At 35.8% G+C, this 20,577-nt stretch overlaps 2 protein-coding genes across 3 annotated transcripts; one reads left to right on the top strand and one right to left on the bottom strand.

Annotated features, from left to right (window-relative positions):
• Window positions 1-65: 65 nt before the first annotated feature.
• Window positions 66-19,894, bottom strand: LOC138320732 (histone-lysine N-methyltransferase SMYD3-like). 2 transcript variants are annotated; one of them, XM_069263901.1, is made up of 13 exons: window positions 19,685-19,894; window positions 16,949-17,012; window positions 16,518-16,628; window positions 15,977-16,043; window positions 15,585-15,712; window positions 15,271-15,338; window positions 12,720-12,828; window positions 12,175-12,285; window positions 2,532-2,598; window positions 2,235-2,360; window positions 1,734-1,908; window positions 1,365-1,473; window positions 66-551 (listed from the first exon to the last, which is right to left on the bottom strand). In XM_069263901.1, exons 1-13 carry the CDS (start codon window positions 19,780-19,782, stop codon window positions 435-437), a joined length of 1,350 nt encoding a protein of 449 aa, XP_069120002.1. In that variant the 5' UTR covers window positions 19,783-19,894; the 3' UTR covers window positions 66-434. The 2 variants fall into 2 exon arrangements, with proteins under 2 accessions (XP_069120002.1, XP_069120004.1); XM_069263903.1 differs by lacking the exon at window positions 19,685-19,894 and adding an exon at window positions 17,586-17,878 and having other exon boundaries at window positions 67-551.
• Window positions 8,301-12,181, top strand: LOC138320731 (tripartite motif-containing protein 2-like). Its single transcript, XM_069263900.1, has one exon. It carries the CDS (start codon window positions 8,884-8,886, stop codon window positions 11,137-11,139), a length of 2,256 nt encoding a protein of 751 aa, XP_069120001.1. The 5' UTR covers window positions 8,301-8,883; the 3' UTR covers window positions 11,140-12,181.
• Window positions 19,895-20,577: the final 683 nt, after the last annotated feature.

Consider the following 20,577-nt stretch of genomic DNA (forward strand, 5'->3'; position numbering starts at 1 on the left):
AAGCATACAAATATGTATATAAGTTCATTTATTTCTCAAAATACACATAAAGATCATAATTCCAATGTTTCATGAGAATAGGCCTAATGCGCACACCACAAGGGTTTTAAATTACAGGAATTCATCATACATATAAGCATCTCAGCTTACAAACGTTCCTACATGGACATTCCTTATACACATTTTGTTTTCATTTGGGAACATAGCAAATTAAAGAAAAATCAAAAAAAATCATAGTTTTAAAAGATGCATCATTCCTTTCTCTTGAGTACTTTTAATTGAAAAAAAGAAGAATATTTGAAGACAACAAGAGTGCTTAGACATCATCCAAATCATAAATATACGTAGTACATAGATGTCCCAAACCAGACAAAAGACCTTGACATTACATCACATAGGTCTATGAAGGCTAAACAGAAATAATCTAACGTATGCTAGTCCTGTATAGACATCCTGACCCTCATTTCCTCTGTACACTGGTGTATAAGTTCAGCCAAATCATCATACACAGGATGAGATCTGCCGTGAGTTATCAATAGGATTTTCTCTGCCTACAAGAAAAAAGTCTAACATAAATGTATTTCATTTTCATATCATAAATAAATATCTTCTCTTCAGTAACAAATGATATTTCCCCCCATCATACCTTCCTTAATTACATCAATTTAAAACAGTTGTGGTAAAACTGATAAAAGTTTATACTAGACATAACTGTAGAGGCATTTCAAGTGAAATCGTTACAGGGTTATCAGGAGTCACACTAAATGGCCAGCCCTACGCTTTTCCATGACATACCTGTAGAGGCATTTCAAGTGAAATCGTAACAGGGTTATCAGGAGTCACACTAAATGGCCAGCCCTACGCTTTTCCAAGACATAACTGTAGAGGCATTTCAAGTGAAATCGTAACAGGGTTATCAGGAGTCCCACTAAATGGCCAGCCCTACGCTTTTCCAAGACATAACTGTAGAGGCATTTCAAGTGAAATCGTAACAGGGTTATCAGGAGTCACACTAAATGGCCAGCCCTACGCTTTTCCATGACATACCTGTAGAGGCATTTCAAGTGAAATCGTAACAGGGTTATCAGGAGTCACACTAAATGGCCAGCCCTACGCTTTTCCATGACATACCTGTAGAGGCATTTCAAGTGAAATCGTAACAGGGTTATCAGGAGTCCCACTAAATGGCCAGCCCTACGCTTTTCCATGACATAACTGTAGAGGCATTTCAAGTGAAATCGTAACAGGGTTATCAGGAGTCCCACTAAATGGCCAGCCCTACGCTTTTCCATGACATAACCAGAGATAGCTGTCAGGTGAAGGTAATACCAGTAATAGAAATAAACCTCTGAAACATCGCCTACCTGTTGTAGTGTCATCAAGGCCTGTGGGCACTGCTCCAGATATAACTGAATCTTCCCGACCTTCATGAGTTCTATCCCGACATGAGGACTATTGGGTGGGTAGAACTTCCTGTGGAACATTGTGTTTTAGTAATATAGAAATAACATCATATGTCAAATAAGGCACTTCCGTTTGAAGTTATAGACAATTGTCCTGCTTTAAAAGAATACAAAAAAAACCAATATTTAAGGTGGTATAATTGTTTATATCAATTAAATGATTAATCAATACCATTGAAAAGATAATTTGAATGGTCGATAATAATAATTATATAAGAAAAAGCGAAACCAGCATTAGGTTCCCAAAGCTTTAATATTACCATCATTTACCTGTAAGATTGTTGAACACGTAAACCATGCTGCAGTGCTGTCGTCCATTGACCACTATCAATCCCGGCGTCAAAAGCCTTAACCAGTAACTGGGTGCAATGAACATTATGGTCAGTGAAAAATTTATTCTGTTTTTCTTCACATTGCTTGCACATTTGAAGTACTTCCGCGGGATCTGATGACAAACAAAGCGTTAATTTCATAATACATAAAAGAATGATGTATTATTAAGCAGTTGGAGAGGGCTTTATATAAGTTTAATAAGTTATGCTCACTCCTCTATAAAATATGTTTAAACTAAGTATAGTTATTGATAAGGTATAATAATAGTACGTTTCAAATTATAAATAAATACCAAATATTGAAGTCAAACTGATAAACACGTGGGGAAACCTGTGATGCTTATTAGCATTTAAAATGAGTATAATATATAATTTAATGATATGTTTATCAGCACACGGTGACATTGTCCAGCTATAGGAAGGTGCATTTGTTGTTTACCAGTTTTACTTGCTTCCTTTATTTTCCTCAGGCATTCCAGACATGCTTCATAAAACTGCTCCACATCTTCATTCCTGATGTTTTTACCGCCATAACCACACTCTTTACAATTTCCAAAATGGTTATCTGCAATCAACATTGTATACGCATCATATATTTTTGATGATGTTATTTTTCATAGTTTGATCGGGGTATCAAAATAATTGTTTGCAAATTCCGTAGCAGATTCTCACAAAAGTTTGCAAACAATATGAAAACAAAAGAAAATCGATAATATTTTTATCGTTACATGTTTACCTTCCCGTCTGCTGTGGTAACCCTGGCAACCACCACTCTGGCACTTCACACCTAACATCTCTCTGTCCTGGAAATATATACGATCATTAGGATGTGTGTAATATAGGATAAAGGTACCATACCAGAAAAGTTAAGTGTGCAGCAATATTGCTTCAATATAGCAGCTTTATTGCAGCACAGCCATCTGTATGCAGCAAGTTACTACAGTTATTGAACAGGTTAGTGCGGCTAGCCGCACCATTCTGGCACTATTGCCGCACAAATATTTTGTTGTGGCTATATTGCCGCCTTCGTTCAAGAAAACTTTTGTGTAAAAATAGTGCCGAAAATTGTACTAGAAGCCTCCTACACAAAAATACTGAAGGATGTTGCAGTTGCAGCCAATATTGCCCTAGTATAACATAGAATCATGGCTATTCAAATGAACCTTTGCTAAAATAGGTTACAATTAGTTGACCTTAAATTATAACAGTGACTCACGAGGTTGTGGTGTATGAAGGACACAGGTGAAGTAAACTTTTTTCCGTTGGATTTATAAGGTAGCATTCGATTTTCAAGTGGATGTAGTGAGTATTAGTGTCATTGGTTTCGATTCGTTTTGTTGATTAAGTTTAAACAATGATTTTTATTGGTCATTTATGTCACAAATACTCAAATGTTCAGTTTTCTAAAAATCATGTATCCCGGCCTACTAATTTTTCATTTCACGCTAACAAGGTAATTCATTATCAATAAAAACCAATTTTATCGCCAAATAAATCCAAAAGGTCTTTGCATATTAAGCCAATACCTGTAAAAAGAGTGATTTTTACATCTCTTATATTAATACCTTACGTGTTTATATATAGACCAGGAAGAGTAGCGGCGGCAGGTGTGGGCGGCTATGATGCGGTAAGTGTGTGTGGCAAACTTATTTCGTACGAAAAGTATGTATTGCAGGCATATTGCTGCTATACATCTGTAATATTGCTGCAACTATGTGCGGCTTTGGTGAGGCAAGTATATATAGCTATGTTGTGGCAAGTGAGTGCGGCTGTAGTGCGGCAAGGGTACACAATTGTTTTGAGATCATTTATAGTATCATCTCAAAGTTCAGTAAAAGAAACTTCATATTCATGTAGAAAGTATGTAATTATAGTATTGCTTGTTCGTAAGAGGCGAGTCTGTTAAATTTTGGAATATGACCGGTTTTGTAAACTTCTTTCCGAGAAGTCTATAACTATTTGTTATGTAACCTCTTACAGTTATAATACTTTCACGCCGTTGTTACAGTTGTTAATCATATGGCATTAGAAAGGTCTTCATAAAAAAGAACAATCAGTAAGGAACAGAAGATTGGAGATAAAATTATGGGCTATAAAAGTTCGCCAACGTATGGCTGTTAGTTATCATGTTTATCTAAATTTTTATTAGTTAACCTAAAGCTCGTGTCTTTTCAAAATTTGAAAACTAACTGATTCGAGTTTGATAGAGATGATATAACAACAGTCACCTGTTAGGGAACCATTATTAAAGACATTTTTGTATATCCTAAGGTACACTATTTCCCTACACTTGTTTTTGCATAATCAAACTACTATAATATCCCAGAGGTAAAATACTTTAACACACTGGTTTATTGTATGTAGTAATAAATAATGTAAAGTCAACGTGGCAAGTATTGATCAATATATACCAGCTGGAACACAGACTAGGGCTTCGACTTACAAGGTGACAGCTGCATTCATTAAGCACATATCTGGTTACAATCTTGTATTCAATATCTCCAACTGATGGATATATTGGAACTACGGCTTCGACGTGTACAACAGCCATAAGATTATCATAAGAACTTCTTATTCGCTCGTAAGGCATTTATTGTGTGAATTAAATTGTGCTGGTCGTTTTAGCTCACTTGGTCAAAACGGAAATTAATCGCGATTGTAGTAAAAAAATTAAGATTTTTTTTAACCAAACAGAACCAAAGTTTGTATAAATATTGGCTCTAGCCCCATGGGGTAGAGTTAGGAGGAGTGGGGTCCAATACAGAAATTAGAGGTAAATATTTTAAAACCTTAAGGGAATAAAATTTAACCTGTATTCAAAACAAATCAGGTGAACAATAAGTCCCTCTGGGCCTCTTGTTTCAGTTTCATTCTCCCATATACACCCATGTTAAAGGCCACCGAGTACATCTGAAGTAACATGAATGTTTCATAAGAACCATCCATACAGGTAAATTTCGTTCAAGCTCTTCATTAGAGAACAATTCGGTTTGTCCTATAATATTTTATGGACACATTCACACGAAAAACGAAATTTAGAAGAAAAAAAGAAAAGAATTATTTCTTATAATCGATCTATTTAAGAAGTGTTCCATTTACATATCCTAATACGGGGGTTTCGAGATCCAAAAACGACGTTGGTAAAGTACAATTTACCGTCGATTAGTCCCATCTTCCGGTGATTATGACGTCACGAAACTCACGTCAAATGATGACGTCATAATTACCGGATGGTGGGACTAATCGACGGTAAATTGTACTTTACTCACGTCGTTTTGGGACCTCGAAACAGACGTATTGGTCTGATATTTCGCTCTAGATAAAATCTATGTATGTACATGTGATGCTGGACATCTGTCGACTTAACACGACAAACTGTATATATACCTGATTAATACTAGTAAAATGTCCCAGCTGTATATATAATGTACTCGATATACTGCAGTCCAAACTGTCACTCAGAACCACGACCACATCGATAACAAACTCTCTACTTCTTTAAAGGCATGTCGACCGACATTTCACAAATCACAATCAGGGATACGATATAGCGTATATTTATTCGTTATAACAATATCCAGTCTGATGGAATCCTGCTCAAATAATCTTAGAAGACTTAGAAGCAATCTTAGCGCAACAATCCATTAATTCATAACGAAAATGTTGATATAATTGTGATGTCATAACTTCAATCAGTATTCTCAAATAACAAGGTGCCCAAGAGGCCTTGACGGTCACCTGAGTGCTGATATAGAAAGAGCATTGCAAAGTTATTTCAAATCTGTAAAAAGTGTTTACAAATTAGAATAAACTTTAAAGTTGAACCTTCGTATTAGAATTTTTATTTTTTGTTTTTCATTTTGATACTTAGTGTATTATGTTACCAAACCTTATGCTTAAAATTCCAATTTGCTTTGCCAACGTTAAACAACAAAACCAAACTAGAAGTCAGTCAGTGTCAATGATTTTATAAATTTCACTTTTTAATCTATGAAGATTATTAGGTTCTATCAAACCTGTGAATTCAGAAGAAGATTTTTGAAATTTTAACCATTTTGATCAATTTTGGCCCCGCACCTCTGGTCCCAGGGGGTCAGCCAGGACCAATATGGATATGGTGTTAAAATGATATTTCAGGTTAATAATTCTAACCCAGTTTGACTAATTTCCTATTAAAAATAAGCAAATAATGTCCATAAATGTGTTTTCCTATATAAACTATAGTAAACTTGAACCACCTCCCCAGGCGGAAACACGAGACCCCAGGGCCATATAATTCACATCTTTTGTAAAGGACCTTAAGACCTTTCCATCTATGAAGAGTATTTCATTCTACCAGTTCCAGAATTTCAGAAGAAGATTTTTGAAGTTTTGGCCTATTTGACCCCTTTTGGCCCCGCCCCTAAGGCCCCTGGGGGTCAGTCATATAAAATTTGTTAATAGGATTCAATAGCCATTTCATAGGGATATTTCTGACAACAATTGACTAATTTCCTATTATAAATGACCAAATAATGCTCCAAAATGTGTTTTCCCAATATAAACTATAGTAAACTTAACCCTCTCCCCAGGGGGAAACCTGAGACCCATTGGTCATATAATTCACAATTTTTGTAGATGGCCTTGAGACCATACTATCTATGAAGAGTATTTGATTCTACCACATCTGTGAGTGGAGAAGAAGATTTTTGAAGTTTTAGCCTATTTGACCCCTTTTGGTCCCACTTCTAGGGCTCCTGGGGGTGAGTCTTTGAAAAATTGTAAATAGAATTCAATAGCCATCTCATACTGATAATTCTGACAACATTTGACTTGTTTCCTATTACAAATGACCAAATAATGCTCAAAAATGTCTTTTCCTTATATAAACTATAGTAAACTTGACCCCCTCCCCAGGCGGGAGGGGGGGGAACGTGAGACCCCAGGGTCATATAATTCACAATTTTTGTAAAGTACCTCAAGACCTTTCAATCTATGAAAAGTATTTGATTCTACCATTTCTGGAATTTCAGAAGAAGATTTTTGAAGTTTTAGCCTATTTAACCCCTTTTGGCCCCACCCCTCAGGCCCCTGAGGGCTGGGACCATATAATTCACAGTTTTTGTTGATCTTTGGCTATGGAAGGTTTCTGCAAAATTTCAACTCATTTGGTTCAGTGCTCTTGGAGAAGAAGTCGAAAAAGTAAATTGTTTATCGCCATACGACGCACGACGGACGACGACAGACAAAAGGCGATTATAATAGGTCACTTGAGACTTCGTCTCAGGTGACCTAAAAAGATAGAGAATAGGAGAATTCAACATTACATTTGAAACTATTAGATATAAAATTTTATTCGCGAAATCAGACTTATTGAATTGAAGCTATAAGCCGTGATTTAAAACAAATAGCGGTATTAATTGTACATACAATGAAACCTCGCCTATATCCAATATACATGTATCATTAACTTAACATGTACGTTCTCCCATTAACTATTTACATGAGATTGTTCTTCTTAACTCGTAAATAGGTTGAACATCTAAGCCTTATAACTTATCTTACCTTATGATTTCTTACAAAAACTATTGGTACAAATTAGCCTGCTTCAGTGATCCTCCTCCTTATCAATATTCCACGTGTATGTAGAGACCATCTGTTGTTTGAGGGTCTACACAGGAGTATAGTTACTGACAAGACTTATTGATTACCAATATTAGGAATACATCATTAATGTTTAAGGTTATCATCACCACGAAAAGCTATTTACTAATTAATTCATTAAATAACTACATGATATGCACAATGCCTCTTCCATAATCAATATCAATCATGATGCTTTACGTGTACTTTGGGTAATGAAGGGGCGTCCTTTGAGGGCATCCAAACTAAGAAAACCAGGTGCATTCATGGACATAATATGGTAGATACGTCTTTTCCTTTACTATACAGATCGTTACTTCGTCATTCTATATATCAATTTGGTTTAGATATGTGATTTTTTGTCCAATACCGAAAATTTGCAATTTATCTCAATTTGCAGACACAATTTCAGGTGGCAATCAGCGAATTAACTTGGTAAGAAGACTTAATGAAAAGAAAGCGCGTCAATGACAAGAAGTAAAATTATTTTCGCTGCGTTAACGTAACCTATAACTATAATACTAGGTATCTGATATTTCACAAAACGACCAATTGTAATATTGTTCATTTAATTGACACGATTTTAACGCAGATAGTTAAATACATTTTAATCATATTTGAATCAGTGATATACAGTATATGTGATCGACTAGTGTAATATTCTAAACAAATTCCATCCGTAACAGATAAATAAAGGACGGCTTAAATATCTCAAAAACTTCAATGAAAACTCCACACATGCGCTCACTCCTCTGGTCCAACGTCCCTGAACACGTCTGTGTAATAGATTCCGTACACGTGTCTATCAGGGATACGTCCCCATATCATAAATTGGAAATCAAACGACATAACAGTAACACCACATCTTGCACGTCCCGTACATTAAGTCCAACAACAGAGCAACAGTACCATATATGTAGATACAGCTGCAGCGACAACATATGCTGGAGGCCTCTGTAGACTTGTAGGTAAATTCATATGAATCCAGACTTTATTACACATACGGGAAAACGTGGACGTAATTCAAAAACAGGAGTTTTAAATTTTATTTTCCAATCTGATCATCTGAATTTGGACGTGTACACCATAGCAATATTGACTAATTTTGAATGGATATTTACTTTGCTTTTTGAACCGAACTTTTATTTTTCATTTGAAGAAGCAGTTTGTGATGTTAAATAACCTAAAACTAATATGGAGATGAAAGACTAGTGAGTAAAGAGTCCGTAATATGAAACAGTAAACGGTAAATTGGTAGCGGACGTATATTATACTTACGAGAGCCACATTTATTACGTAAGAAAGTGAAGTCAATCTCAATAAAACAGCAATCGGTATCATTGCTTCGATCAATGAAGACTTAATGCACAGAAGCGTTCCACAATTGTTCCGCTAAATAATATCTTTCACTATCAATTATTCACACCAAGGGATCCTAATTATTGGCAAAGTCATTATCTCCGGCGATGGCCAGTCGTACTCCGTCAGACCTAACGCGCTGTGCAATCTGTCTTGGAGATCAGATGTCGCCTAGAGCTTTACCTTGTCTTCATTCCTTCTGTGAGACCTGCCTAGAGAAGCACGTACAGACTTCACATATCTCTATTGGCCAGCAGAGCTTAACCTTCCGCGGTCAACAATACCAAAAGTCGTTTCCTTGTCCAACCTGTAGAACATCTACAGCTATGCCGTCGAGTGGAGTGCAAGGATTTCCGAAGGATTTCCGGATTATTGAGTTCAAAGAAGCGTGGCGATCCACCAAGGAAAGTAAAGTTGGGAATGCTCCAACGTGTGATGTATGTGGGGAGAAAGTGCCCCTCAAGACAGCAGAATCATTCTGTGTGGACTGCTGTAAATACTTTTGTGTCAATTGTAGCTCCCGTCACAATAAGAACACTGTGTTACGATCACACATTATGGTCCCCATCACCAAAGACCTCACTTTGGACTGTTCTAAGACGGCTTGTTGCAAACATCATAAAACGGAGGCTGTGAAATTCTTTTGCGAAAACTGTAAATATGGAATATGTGTCAAGTGTCTCCTTGGTGCTCATGGTGACCACAACGTTACTGATGTCACAACAACACTCAACTCAAAACGAAATGATTTAAAACAATGCATCCACCATATCCACGATCAAATATGGATTTTACAAGACATACTCTTTAATCTTACTTGTTTGGAAGGTAAAATAAAGGGCAAGTACGAGGAAACAAAACTGCAGATGAAAAAGAGCTCCCGAAAACTCGTAAACAAAATATTTGGTGCAGAAGTGAAACTTTTATGTGAACTAGATGAAGCATACCAGCGACAATCAGATGATGTTTACAGACGTAAAGAGCAGTGCAGGACACATCTGGAACAGTTCAAAAGCCTACAGTCACGGCTGGACGGCATTTTGAATGTCGAAGATGTTGACAAAGTTCTTGAGAACTACACTGACATTCTGAGTGAAGTTCACGAAATCAACATAACTAAGCAATACAAATCAAAATTTCTGAAGTTTCCGGAATCTATGGAATTTGTTCCCAATGGAAGCGTCTCCATAGGCAAACTCAGCTTAGAGCCTAATGATATACAGGTGCGTAAAAGAGCATCATCACAACACAGACTACTATCGCGATCAACAAGTAGACCGGTGAAACAAACAGAGCAGTCAGGGAAATCCTTCTCTGCTCAAGGAACGAAACACAGACTGGCGTCCCCTGCCAGTCAAAATAGAAATACTGGACGGTCGAGAAATTCTCTTCACAAAAGTCAGCCAATACTGTTTGATCAGCACAGCGAAGATTCTATTAGCCCCGATCTCCCGCATGCATCAATCACGTATGATCCACAGAGGTATCGTGAAGAGATGTCCTCAAACTCTGAATGTGTCCCTGCTGTGAAACTCGTGTATAAAGTAAACACTTCTGGTGCTGGACGCGGGCAGCTCAGTCTTCCATTTAGTGCTACCTTCGACAAAGAAAACCGCCTGCTTGTTGCTGAGAATGGCAACAAACGATTGCAATTGTTCGGAAACTATGGTCACACGGTCAAGGTCATTGGATTATCAGGTTGTGTGCCGAGGTGTGTCACCACAACGTCTCATGGTGATGCATTCGCACTCACAGACGAGGAATCAAAGTGTGTGAAAATATTTTCAGAGGAAGGAACTCTCATCAAGGAATTGTACACTGCTGGAGACGCTTTTCCTTTTGGAATCACCACACTAGCCGATGATAAATTTGCCATATCCGATATCATATATGAAAGTGTTTCTATTATTTCAACAAATGGGGAAAAAGACATACGGTTTGGTTCACATGGAAATGTGTCAGCCATATTAGAAAATCCTTCCTACCTTACCACAAACCTGTACGGCAACATCTTGGTGTCAGATTCAGGCCATCATGAGGTCAAAGTCTTTGATGGACTGGGGAATTATCTCTACAAGTTTGGAGGGTATGGCACAGGTAGGGGACAACTGAGGTACCCTAAGGGTATCGCTTGTGACAGGAATGGTCTAGTGTATGTAGCAGACTCTGGTAATGATAGAGTGGCGGTTTTCTCTGAGGTAGGCCTGTATTGTGGGGTACTCGTTGGTCGGGAGAGTGGGATAAAACGGCCAACAGGTTTAGCGTACAGTCCCAGTGGCCTAGTGGCCATAACAATGCCAGACAATGACGAGGTCTGTGTGTACGAACTGACACGGCCAATGCCGCGATCTATCACACAGTAAGATCAAAAGCTTGTGAAGCGTTCACTTACAAATTCAAAACAACATTTTTCCAAAATATTAAATTCATTTTTTTTCATTGAAATATTTTATCAACCACCTCCATCTCATTGTATTTAGTTTACAAATCTTACGATCCACAAATATATTCAAACGATGAGCTACCATGTTGATTTTTTCTGTCAATTTTTGTAGCATATGGTTGCCTTTATGAACTAGGTCTACAGAACACATATTGGTACTAAGTTTGATTTGATTATAACTATTTTTCATTTTACATCACTTAAATATTTAATCATTCAGTGACCTATTTAAATGTTTACATGTAAGCACACTGTAACACAAAGATACTATCGACATTGCCATTAAATGTTTGCCTTGGCCACAGACCAAGTACAATATTTCTAATTGTGTTAAAGAGAACAAACCGTAATGTGCGTGATCTAACAGGCCAAACTTGATGGCATGAAATGCTGCTTATCAAGTTCAATATTAATTCTGTTATTTTGTAGATAACAGTAGCATGTAGACAAAGGACACAACATTAACTTATCATCTGTGAACTGATAGGAATTTAGTTATATAAGCTATTAATTAGAAACTAAGTTTATATAAGATCCAAGTCAATAAGAAATTTGATAAATGTAATCTCTGAGTAAGAAAATTAGCTTTTATAGCCTCTAAAACATAAAATAAGTTTCTATGAGTATGAATCAAGAATTTAGTTTATATAAGCCTAGAGTCAGGATTTAGTTATGAATAATATTTGTTTTATGCAGAAATTTCGTTTGTATAAGCTAAGAATAAAAAATTTAGATTGGATAATCCCTGAATCAGAAATTTAAGGTTTTAAGCTCTGAATAAGAAAATAAGTTTTACCAAGGTATGAATCAGGAATTAAGTTTCGACAGTGTTTAAGCTCTGTTACTGGAAAAACGTCTTCATATAAACTATAAAACAATATTACAGAAAGACTTATCCTAGTCATAGATTTTACAAAGCTGTAAAATCTTATTGATATTACAATGTGTTACTCACGAGACTATTGTCATTACACCTGCTACACTGACATGTGAAGTAATACTGCTCCGACAGCTGTCTTTGTCTCTCGGCTTTGGTAGCCAGCTGGTCCACATAGCTTATAGATATCTACAAACAGGTCACACATCAGTACAACTTAAATTACCGAGAACACTCATTACTACATCAGACCAAAACATATAATTATTTATAAAGCTCAATACTGTGAACCAACTTTCTTTTGTGCTTATTGAATTTCGCAATTTTCATTTCAAAACAAGTTGGCAGCCATTAAAATTCGTGAATTATAAAAAATCAATGGAAATTCCAATCAATAAATATGATCTAGATAGTAATTATTGATAGTTGAGATAAACTTTAAATTAGCAAATTTACCTGGATTGCAAAATTTGCAAAAATAATTTGCACACAAAAGAAAGTTTATTTACAGTACTTGATGTTAATATTCACACATCAAAGTGATCCGAGAGTAATTAACAGGTAGAATTATCCTAAACCTTCACTATGGTTAATTAAAAAGGTACTGTTGTTCTATAACTCACATTAGCTGGCGATGGGTCTGGTATATCCTTAATGGCCCTAACTGTCAGTTTGGTGCCTTGGAATGTAACTACAGCATTAGGCTCACAACTGTGATCAAGCAATGAGGGACTGGAAATGAGTCAAACATTAAAATATAAAAGATGCTTGTCAATCCTTTTAATATCCTCTCACTCAATATATGAAGTTTGTTCAGATGTTAATTTTGACTAATTCAATATTTGAACTTAATTGATAAACAAAGATTTGCTATAGCCTATACGACCAATTCTGAATACGTTCACAAAAACATTGTATATTAAAGTTATAAATTTTTCAATTATATAGAGTAAATTTTGAACAATATTATAGACAATGAGTCCTATATAGGGCCTGTACCAATCATGGTATATTAACCTAAGAAATTGGCATGGCACTTTCTATGGCCTCCAGGCCAATCCATATCAGTGACAATTAGTGAACATTTCAAACAGGATATTTCTGACCTAATTACAAAATATTTATGTTCTTTTTCCCACCAGGATTTTTGGGTTTTGACTAGATGAGCTTAAAAAGGGCTATTGAAATATAACATGAACTTAAAAGTTTGTAACTTTTTAGAATATTTACATATATAATCCCTTTGCAAGGATGTCTGACTCAAGATTGAACTCATTGAGAACATTTAAATTTGTTTTTATTTATTTCTTCTTATACAATATACATTAGCTTAGTAAAAAGAATGTTTTCACCATATTGTGCAACGGTAAGTAACTTTATAGATCATTGATTGTTATGGTGACATTATAAGTACATATGCAATATGTTTCTGGGTACATCAGGCAGCATTCAAATTTGTTTTAAGCATATATATAGCTTTTTAAAAACATGCATATCCAATTATTTTCTACATAATCTACATATTTTATGCTAGTAATCAATTTACGGTACTGTCAAGTCTTCATTTATTCATGCAGTGGTGCTTAATTTATATTTTACATCAAATTGATGGGAACCTCTGTACGGTGTAACTTGTTCAAACAAAATGTCTTTGTGACCAGCATATCCAGCCGGTATAGAAAGATTTCTGTATTACACAGGTTTTAATTACTCTATATTACAAAGGGCAATGTCCTGTATTCAAGGTGGAATATAAAAGGATTCAGATTAAGCAAGGGCTGGTTACACTGTGGTATGATTGGTGTGTGTTTTTGGTTTCTTTTTTAAAGTAAATTAAAATTTCTTAAATTGTATTCAGTTTTGCTTTGTATTTCAACCATCAAATTGTATCAAATTTTGTTTTTGAATTTAATAAAGAGTCCTGATATGGTTTGATGATGTTTTATTGTTTTTTGGTACCTTGTTGTTGATACATGCAACATACATGTACATGTACATGTATATGTCATTTCATTAACACAACTCCAAAATATGAAAAAAAACATAATTATATGTCTTAAGATTTTAACTAAAATAAAAAAAAATTCAAAAATAGAACCCACGTTGCTCAACAATTTTTAATGTAAACAGTGATTTATATTGCATGCGAAAACATAAAATAACAATGGCATTTTTCAGTCACCCACACTAAATGTTCTCTCTGAAGAATGATAATTTGAACACTAAATAGTTTTTAACTTATTATCATTAATTTTACAAAAGGCAAATATAATGACAAAGCAATACTTGTAGAAGATAATAACAGTATATACTTGATAAATAAGATGGGAATAACTTCACACATGTGAAGAAAAACTTTTTTGCTTATAGTCAGTATGAGGCTTGATGAACCCTGACAAACCAGATGTTTTCACTTGGGTCGATGTAACTTACTATCTTCTAACAGACTGATATTTGATTATATTTCTGTAATTAAAAGCCAATCGATAAATCATTGTATTTTAAAAGAAATTTCACTTTATCATCACCAAAAAACTGGTATAGTATGAACCATATATCAAAGCTGATGTTCACAATTTACAACTTATTCTGATGTCAGTTATGTGAGCTATCAAACTCCCTCTAATGTCGTGTAAAACTTAAGTTGCTATTCATTATTAATATAACTCTACTTTATTTATGCTATATAAAAGTTACTTTCTTAAATTCACTAACTCCCTACTTTTTTCCAAAACCCTCCCCTCAGCTGTGTGTTAGTCCTTTCGAACTAACACACACCTGGAAGCTAGCACACAACTCGGCTATTTTATGTTTAACACAATCAGATTCGAGGTGGGCGGGACTCACGCCATCAGTGCCAGGTGGGCAGAGTTAGTTTCTGATCACGCCATCTTTCATTTAGTATCGATCGGAAATTCTTACCGAACACGTCGTCATGTTTATCTCATAAGAACTGAAAAATGTAATGGGGTCAAAGGACAATACCTTATATATGTACATGTACGTCAGTTGTACACTATCCCTATAATCCCTCTACTTCATACTTTAAACTGTATGAGATGTCATGAATGGTGAATCTGTACAAATTCATGGGAATTTTTTTTGTGGAAATACATGTAAGCCATTATTCTGAATATATCTTTGATTTGCTGTATCAAACAGCAGACTACCTACCTGAGGTAAATAGCCACTCCTATAGGCTGCAATTCCCCATCACAAACAGTAAAGCTGTTTATCAACATCTGTAAATCATTAGTTAACGAGAAGGTACACTTTAAAGTCATCATTAATTTAATTAGAGACTAATATTATAGTAGCATTATATAAAACAGCTCGATTAATATAAAAATAATTGTAACAAAGTTTTGTAATACTATTCTTTGTTATCATGTGTTTATACCACTATTAAAAATAAGTGCAAACTGACAGTATGGATGGACAGTAACAATAGCAACTGATAAAAACATTATTCAACACCAGGCACTTACCTTCCCAAACGTTTCCATTAACTTGTCTCCGGGAGGAAGGCTGGAGTCTCCGAGCAGTTTCCTCAACGTGAAAACAATCTTAGATAGTTGTTCTGTCCTGTTTTGGTCACATTTGATTTCTTCAGAATCTGCAAGGTAAAACGTAAATGGAAACTTATTCAAAAACTACAAGTAAAAGTCATTTTTGAAGTAAAAGTTACTGACCTTGTACAGGTAATATGTAGACAAACATAGATACAGCATATAAGAGTTACTTCCCTTACACATACATCCACATAGAGGAAATGTTTAAGAGATACACAGCTCAGATCAAATTATACAGTGAAACTGAATCATGGAATGATACCTTTTAGAACAATAAAAATTATTTAACTGCAGTAAGATTTACTCACGGGATTTGAAATCAGAGAAATTTCTCCACCCAATATCATTTTTGACAGATTGTCCATTGTCACCTGCCTAATGAAGAAAAACAAACAGATCCAATCAAAATCACATTTTCTTGACACACCTACCAAATTTTTTGTATTCTTTTACACTACAAAAGCTTAATATCACTTTTACCAACCTACTTTCATGTTTAAAACACAGGTAAAGCAATTACATTGAATATGTATGTGGTTGTAACAGTTATATATTTTGTCTACAGCAAATACTATCTTCTGTAAACTAATGGAAAGAGAGAGAATTATTCATAAAATTAACAGCAAATATCTATGTAATTAATTTCAAACAACTTTTGATGACATATCATGGTACCATCACCTGTTTTGAAGCACTAAAATGACCAATAAATGCTTCCAAGTGTTAATGTTACATTCCTCTTAATATCATATTTTGTAAGACAAATGAAATATGACATTAAGAGGATTCCACAGTAATAGAATAACATGTTAACTCTTTAACTTATCAAACTCAGTTGGTTTGTCCTACCTTTTGTTTGAGGACGAGTTTTAACATCAACCGTACACTGTCCAGAGGAACATCAGGAAAAACTCTCTTCAGACAAGGACATTCCCCCTTGTGGGAAGTCCAATCCTCTTTCTGTAATCAGTTAAAAGAAAGGTGGTTAAGGTGCTTTTGTTTAGCTGGTTTATCATATCGGACAATCTATACAGAAAATTGTACAAACATCATCGTATAATGCCATCAGCTTGTGTAGCATGAGGTTTTGTGTGTTAATATCGCTGCTTCCCATCCCCTCTATATTATTATTCACTTTTTCAATTTTAGTTACGAACATGTACCATCAATACATTATATTCAAACATTATAATCACTTATATGTACATGTCATTTGTAGTTTTTTTAAATAAACTTAATTTTAACTCAGAAATAATTGATTCATCATAAGTTTTACCTACCTGGCACATGGCATTGCAATAGCGCACTACCTTACACATGGTACATCTCTTGAGATTCTCACCACTGGAAACAAATGGTACTGATTACCTATACTGGAGTGTTCACATTAATTGTAACTTGTATGTATCATTAAAATATATCTATTGAACATTAAGGTACTGCATGTCTTATCTTTTAAAGTATTAAGTATAAAAATACTATTTCATCTTACACACGTAACATATATTTACATGTATGTAACATCATATGTAAAGATGCATGTATGACAGGAAGAGTTGTTGCCCTTGGTTAGTCGAGATTGTTTTTGAAATGTGCATTCTGGAGGTTATTGAGGATTCTTTTAAGTCTAAGGCACAGGTGCTACCACCATTTTTAAGGACAAGTGTATTGGCCGAACTTTCAAATCTTTTATTCTGAGTTACATGAACTATAGCCTACACAGGCTGTGGTCAAAGGTAATTATTAGCCAACTGATTATTTAAACTATTTGGTACGGAATAACCACTTTACGTACAATGCACATGTATGTATGTGATTACAGTAGCTGTATACTGTTATACTGTACTATTTGTTGTAAAACCTCGTGCAATGCCACACATGAAACTACACGGTCACTGATAATAAAAGTATACTCACCAGGAACTGTGGCTCTTGGCGAGTACAGGCATAAACATACATATCATCTACAGTCAATACAAGTCATAGTCAATGTCAATACTAAATAGATATGTAATTAACGTGTTTACTGGCTGGTGCTGGATTCAAGACTGGCGAGATTTGTCAACTACCTATCGGACGCACACAGATACTCGAGGTATCCCGAATACCAGCGGCATTCCGATAATTGAGACAACTCGACCAAACCCTGTTTCACTACATATTTCACTGTATAAGACATACAAATGTATGTATGCACATGACACATATATACAATGTACATGTACATATACATTCAAGTACAAATACCACAGGCGTCTGCGTCTGGTGTTGGAAAAATAAAATATCCTAACCCTACTATATGAACTTTATTTTTCCAAAACCAGACGCAGACGCCTGTGCATATACATGTACATTCTTCTTTGGTGAGTCACCAGCCGTCAATAGTGGCGATTTTAGGTGAGTGATTGGCTCAGTGGCGTGGGGGAAGGGGTTATATACAGTGCTTTTTTTTTTTTTTTTTTTTTTTTTTTTTTTGTGCTGGAATAGATAAAAGTAGATAGGTTAAAATCATGATAAAAAATGAGGTGTTTATTTGTGAGTGGGGGCTTCAAGGGCTACGTGGTTTATGTTTGCCTTGAAGCCCTCCAGTGTAGTGTTTTGTACTGTTGCCACAGGGAGGAGATTCCAGTATGTGATGGTGTGTGGGAAAAAGGAGTACTTAAATGTATCCTTTGTGGCGGCGATGTGTCTGTATGCATAGGGATGTGTGTGTCTAGTGCGGGTGTCTACAGGTGTTAGGTATTGTTCTGGGTTGATGGCAACGAGATGGTGTGTGATTTTGTATAGGAGGATGAGTCGTGATTGTAGACGGCGTGTTTGTAGTGTTGGCCATTGGAGTGTGTATAACATGTCTGAGACTGAAGAAGTGTTATGATACCTGTTTTGTACATATCTTGCTGCTCTGCGTTGAGTTTTTTCTATTTGTTGTATTTGGCCAGTATTGTGTGGGTCCCAGATAGAGGAGCAGTACTCAAGTTTGGGTCTAACAAGTGCTTTATATGCGTGTTCTTTAATGTGTGGTGAATTGATTGTGAGGTTTCGTTTTAGGAAACCTAGTGTTCTGTTTGCATTTGCGGTGATGTTGTTTATGTGTTTGTCCCATTGGAGGTTGTTTTGCAGTGTGAGGCCTAAGTATTTACTGTGTTTGACGTGTTCAAGTGAGTGGTTATGGAGAGTGTAGTTGTGGTGGATTTTGTTGCGTTTGGTGGTAGTGGAGATGACGTTGCACTTGTCGGGGTGAAATTGCATTAGCCAGTCGTGTTCCCATTGTCCTGCATTGTCAAGGTCTTGTTGTAGTTTCTGTGTGTCTTCTTGTTTGTGTATGGTCTTGTAAATGATACTATCGTCTGCGAAAAGTCTAAGGGTGCTGTGTTTCATGTATTCATGTAGGTCGTTGATATATATTAAGAAAAGTATGGGGCCCAGACAGGTTCCTTGAGGGACTCCGGATGTTACTGGGTATTTTGTGTGAGTGTTTGCCCTCGAGTATTACTGTCTGGGTGCGATGTGAAAGAAAATCTGTTATCCATGCATGTGTGTTACCTGTGATGCCGTAGTATTTGAGTTTGTACTGAAGGCGTTTGTGTGGTACTTTGTCAAAGGCTTTTGCAAAGTCCATGATTATGATGTCTGTCTGCGTGTTGTTGTTGTGGTTTTGTGTGAGGTCGTGTATGAACGTGGCCAGTTGGGTTTCGCACGATCTGGAAGGTCTAAAGCTGTGTTGTTTGTCGTAAAGTATGTTGTTGTTTTTCCAGATGTGACATGGTGGCGCTGGTGATTATATGTTCCATTAATTTGCATGTGATGCATGTGAGTGATATTGGTCTGTAGTTTGCGGGATTGTATTTGTCGCCTTTTTTGTAAATGGGATTGACATTTGCGTGTTTCCAGTCGTGGGGAAGTGTTCCTGTGGTGAGTGAGCATGTAAATATTTTTGTAAGGATTGGAGCTGTGATGTCTTTGAGTTCTTTCAATATTCTGCCATGGATGTTGTCGGGGCCATTGAATGCACCTACCTTTTGAAGCATGAATCACACCTTCTGCCTCTCTGTTTATGTGACAATACGTGTACAAATGGTTCTGACTGTAACAGTATGTCGCCTTTTCTCTTCATTTCTTCTGTAGTCACTCTAGTGGTCAGTTATTATATAGTTAATACAAACACACGTGATGAACGCAGCTATAACGAAAGTAGACGGAAGTTGAAAGGGTTCATTCGGAAATCCTCTAGTCTTTTTAATACAAACGTACAATATATATATTTCAATAAACCAGTTTCGGTTTTGGTTTATGATTTTATACTGGTGCACAAACTTGTTCGTAAATTAGGGCCGTGTATCGTTTGTAAAATTATTCATGATTTTAAAGGCCCGCTAGATCTAACTTTCCGCCAAAAATAGAAATAAAAGTTTCTTAAACTTAACAAGAAAATAAGAAAAATTCTATCGATAGTAACAGTGAAGATTCATGTCGCTGTTCAATACGTTATCGCCTGGTGCAGTGGGTGGTAATTCGACTGACTTATTTGAATTAAATTGTCCAGAAGATGATGATACATGTACACGTAACGCAAATCTAATAACTTTGACAACTCAGCAGAATTATCAAAGTGAACAGTCGGGCAAGGATGGCTAAAGTCGGTAAAAATGGTGTGAATGTATCCAGTATAATTTCTTATGAAATAAAAAAATAAAATCTCTCGCCAAAATCTGTCTGCGTACGAAGAAATTAATTTAAAGTATAGGAATCCTAAAACGTCCTCTCGGCTGACTATGTCCGTGGTTACATTTACACGCAGCCTCGAGCTCGCTTTCAATGCTTTCAACTTTCCTTTACTTTAAAGTTGTATTTCTGATAATTTTCATTGTAACGATATGTCGCTTTAATATTTGATGTTTGAACATGGACA

The sequence above is a fragment of the Argopecten irradians genome, chromosome 4 (assembly GCF_041381155.1).
Source record: "Argopecten irradians isolate NY chromosome 4, Ai_NY, whole genome shotgun sequence".
In the NCBI taxonomy this organism is placed as follows: Eukaryota; Metazoa; Mollusca; class Bivalvia; order Pectinida; family Pectinidae; genus Argopecten; species Argopecten irradians.

Excerpts from the sequence above, each read along its gene's own strand:
- LOC138320731 (XM_069263900.1), top strand. The coding sequence starts at position 8,884 with ATGGCCAGTCGTACTCCGTCAGACCTAACGCGCTGTGCAATCTGTCTT.
- LOC138320732 (XM_069263901.1), bottom strand. The coding sequence starts at position 19,782 with ATGAAGAGAAAAGGCGACATACTGTTACAGTCAGAACCATTTGTACAC. Across the intron at positions 15,713-15,976 it reads TTTCTCTGATTTCAAATCCC|ATTCTGAAGAAATCAAATGT; the intron begins GTGAGTAAATCT and ends TTTACCTTGCAG. Across the intron at positions 1,909-2,234 it reads AAAGGAAGCAAGTAAAACTG|ATCCCGCGGAAGTACTTCAA; the intron begins GTAAACAACAAA and ends GTTTGTCATCAG.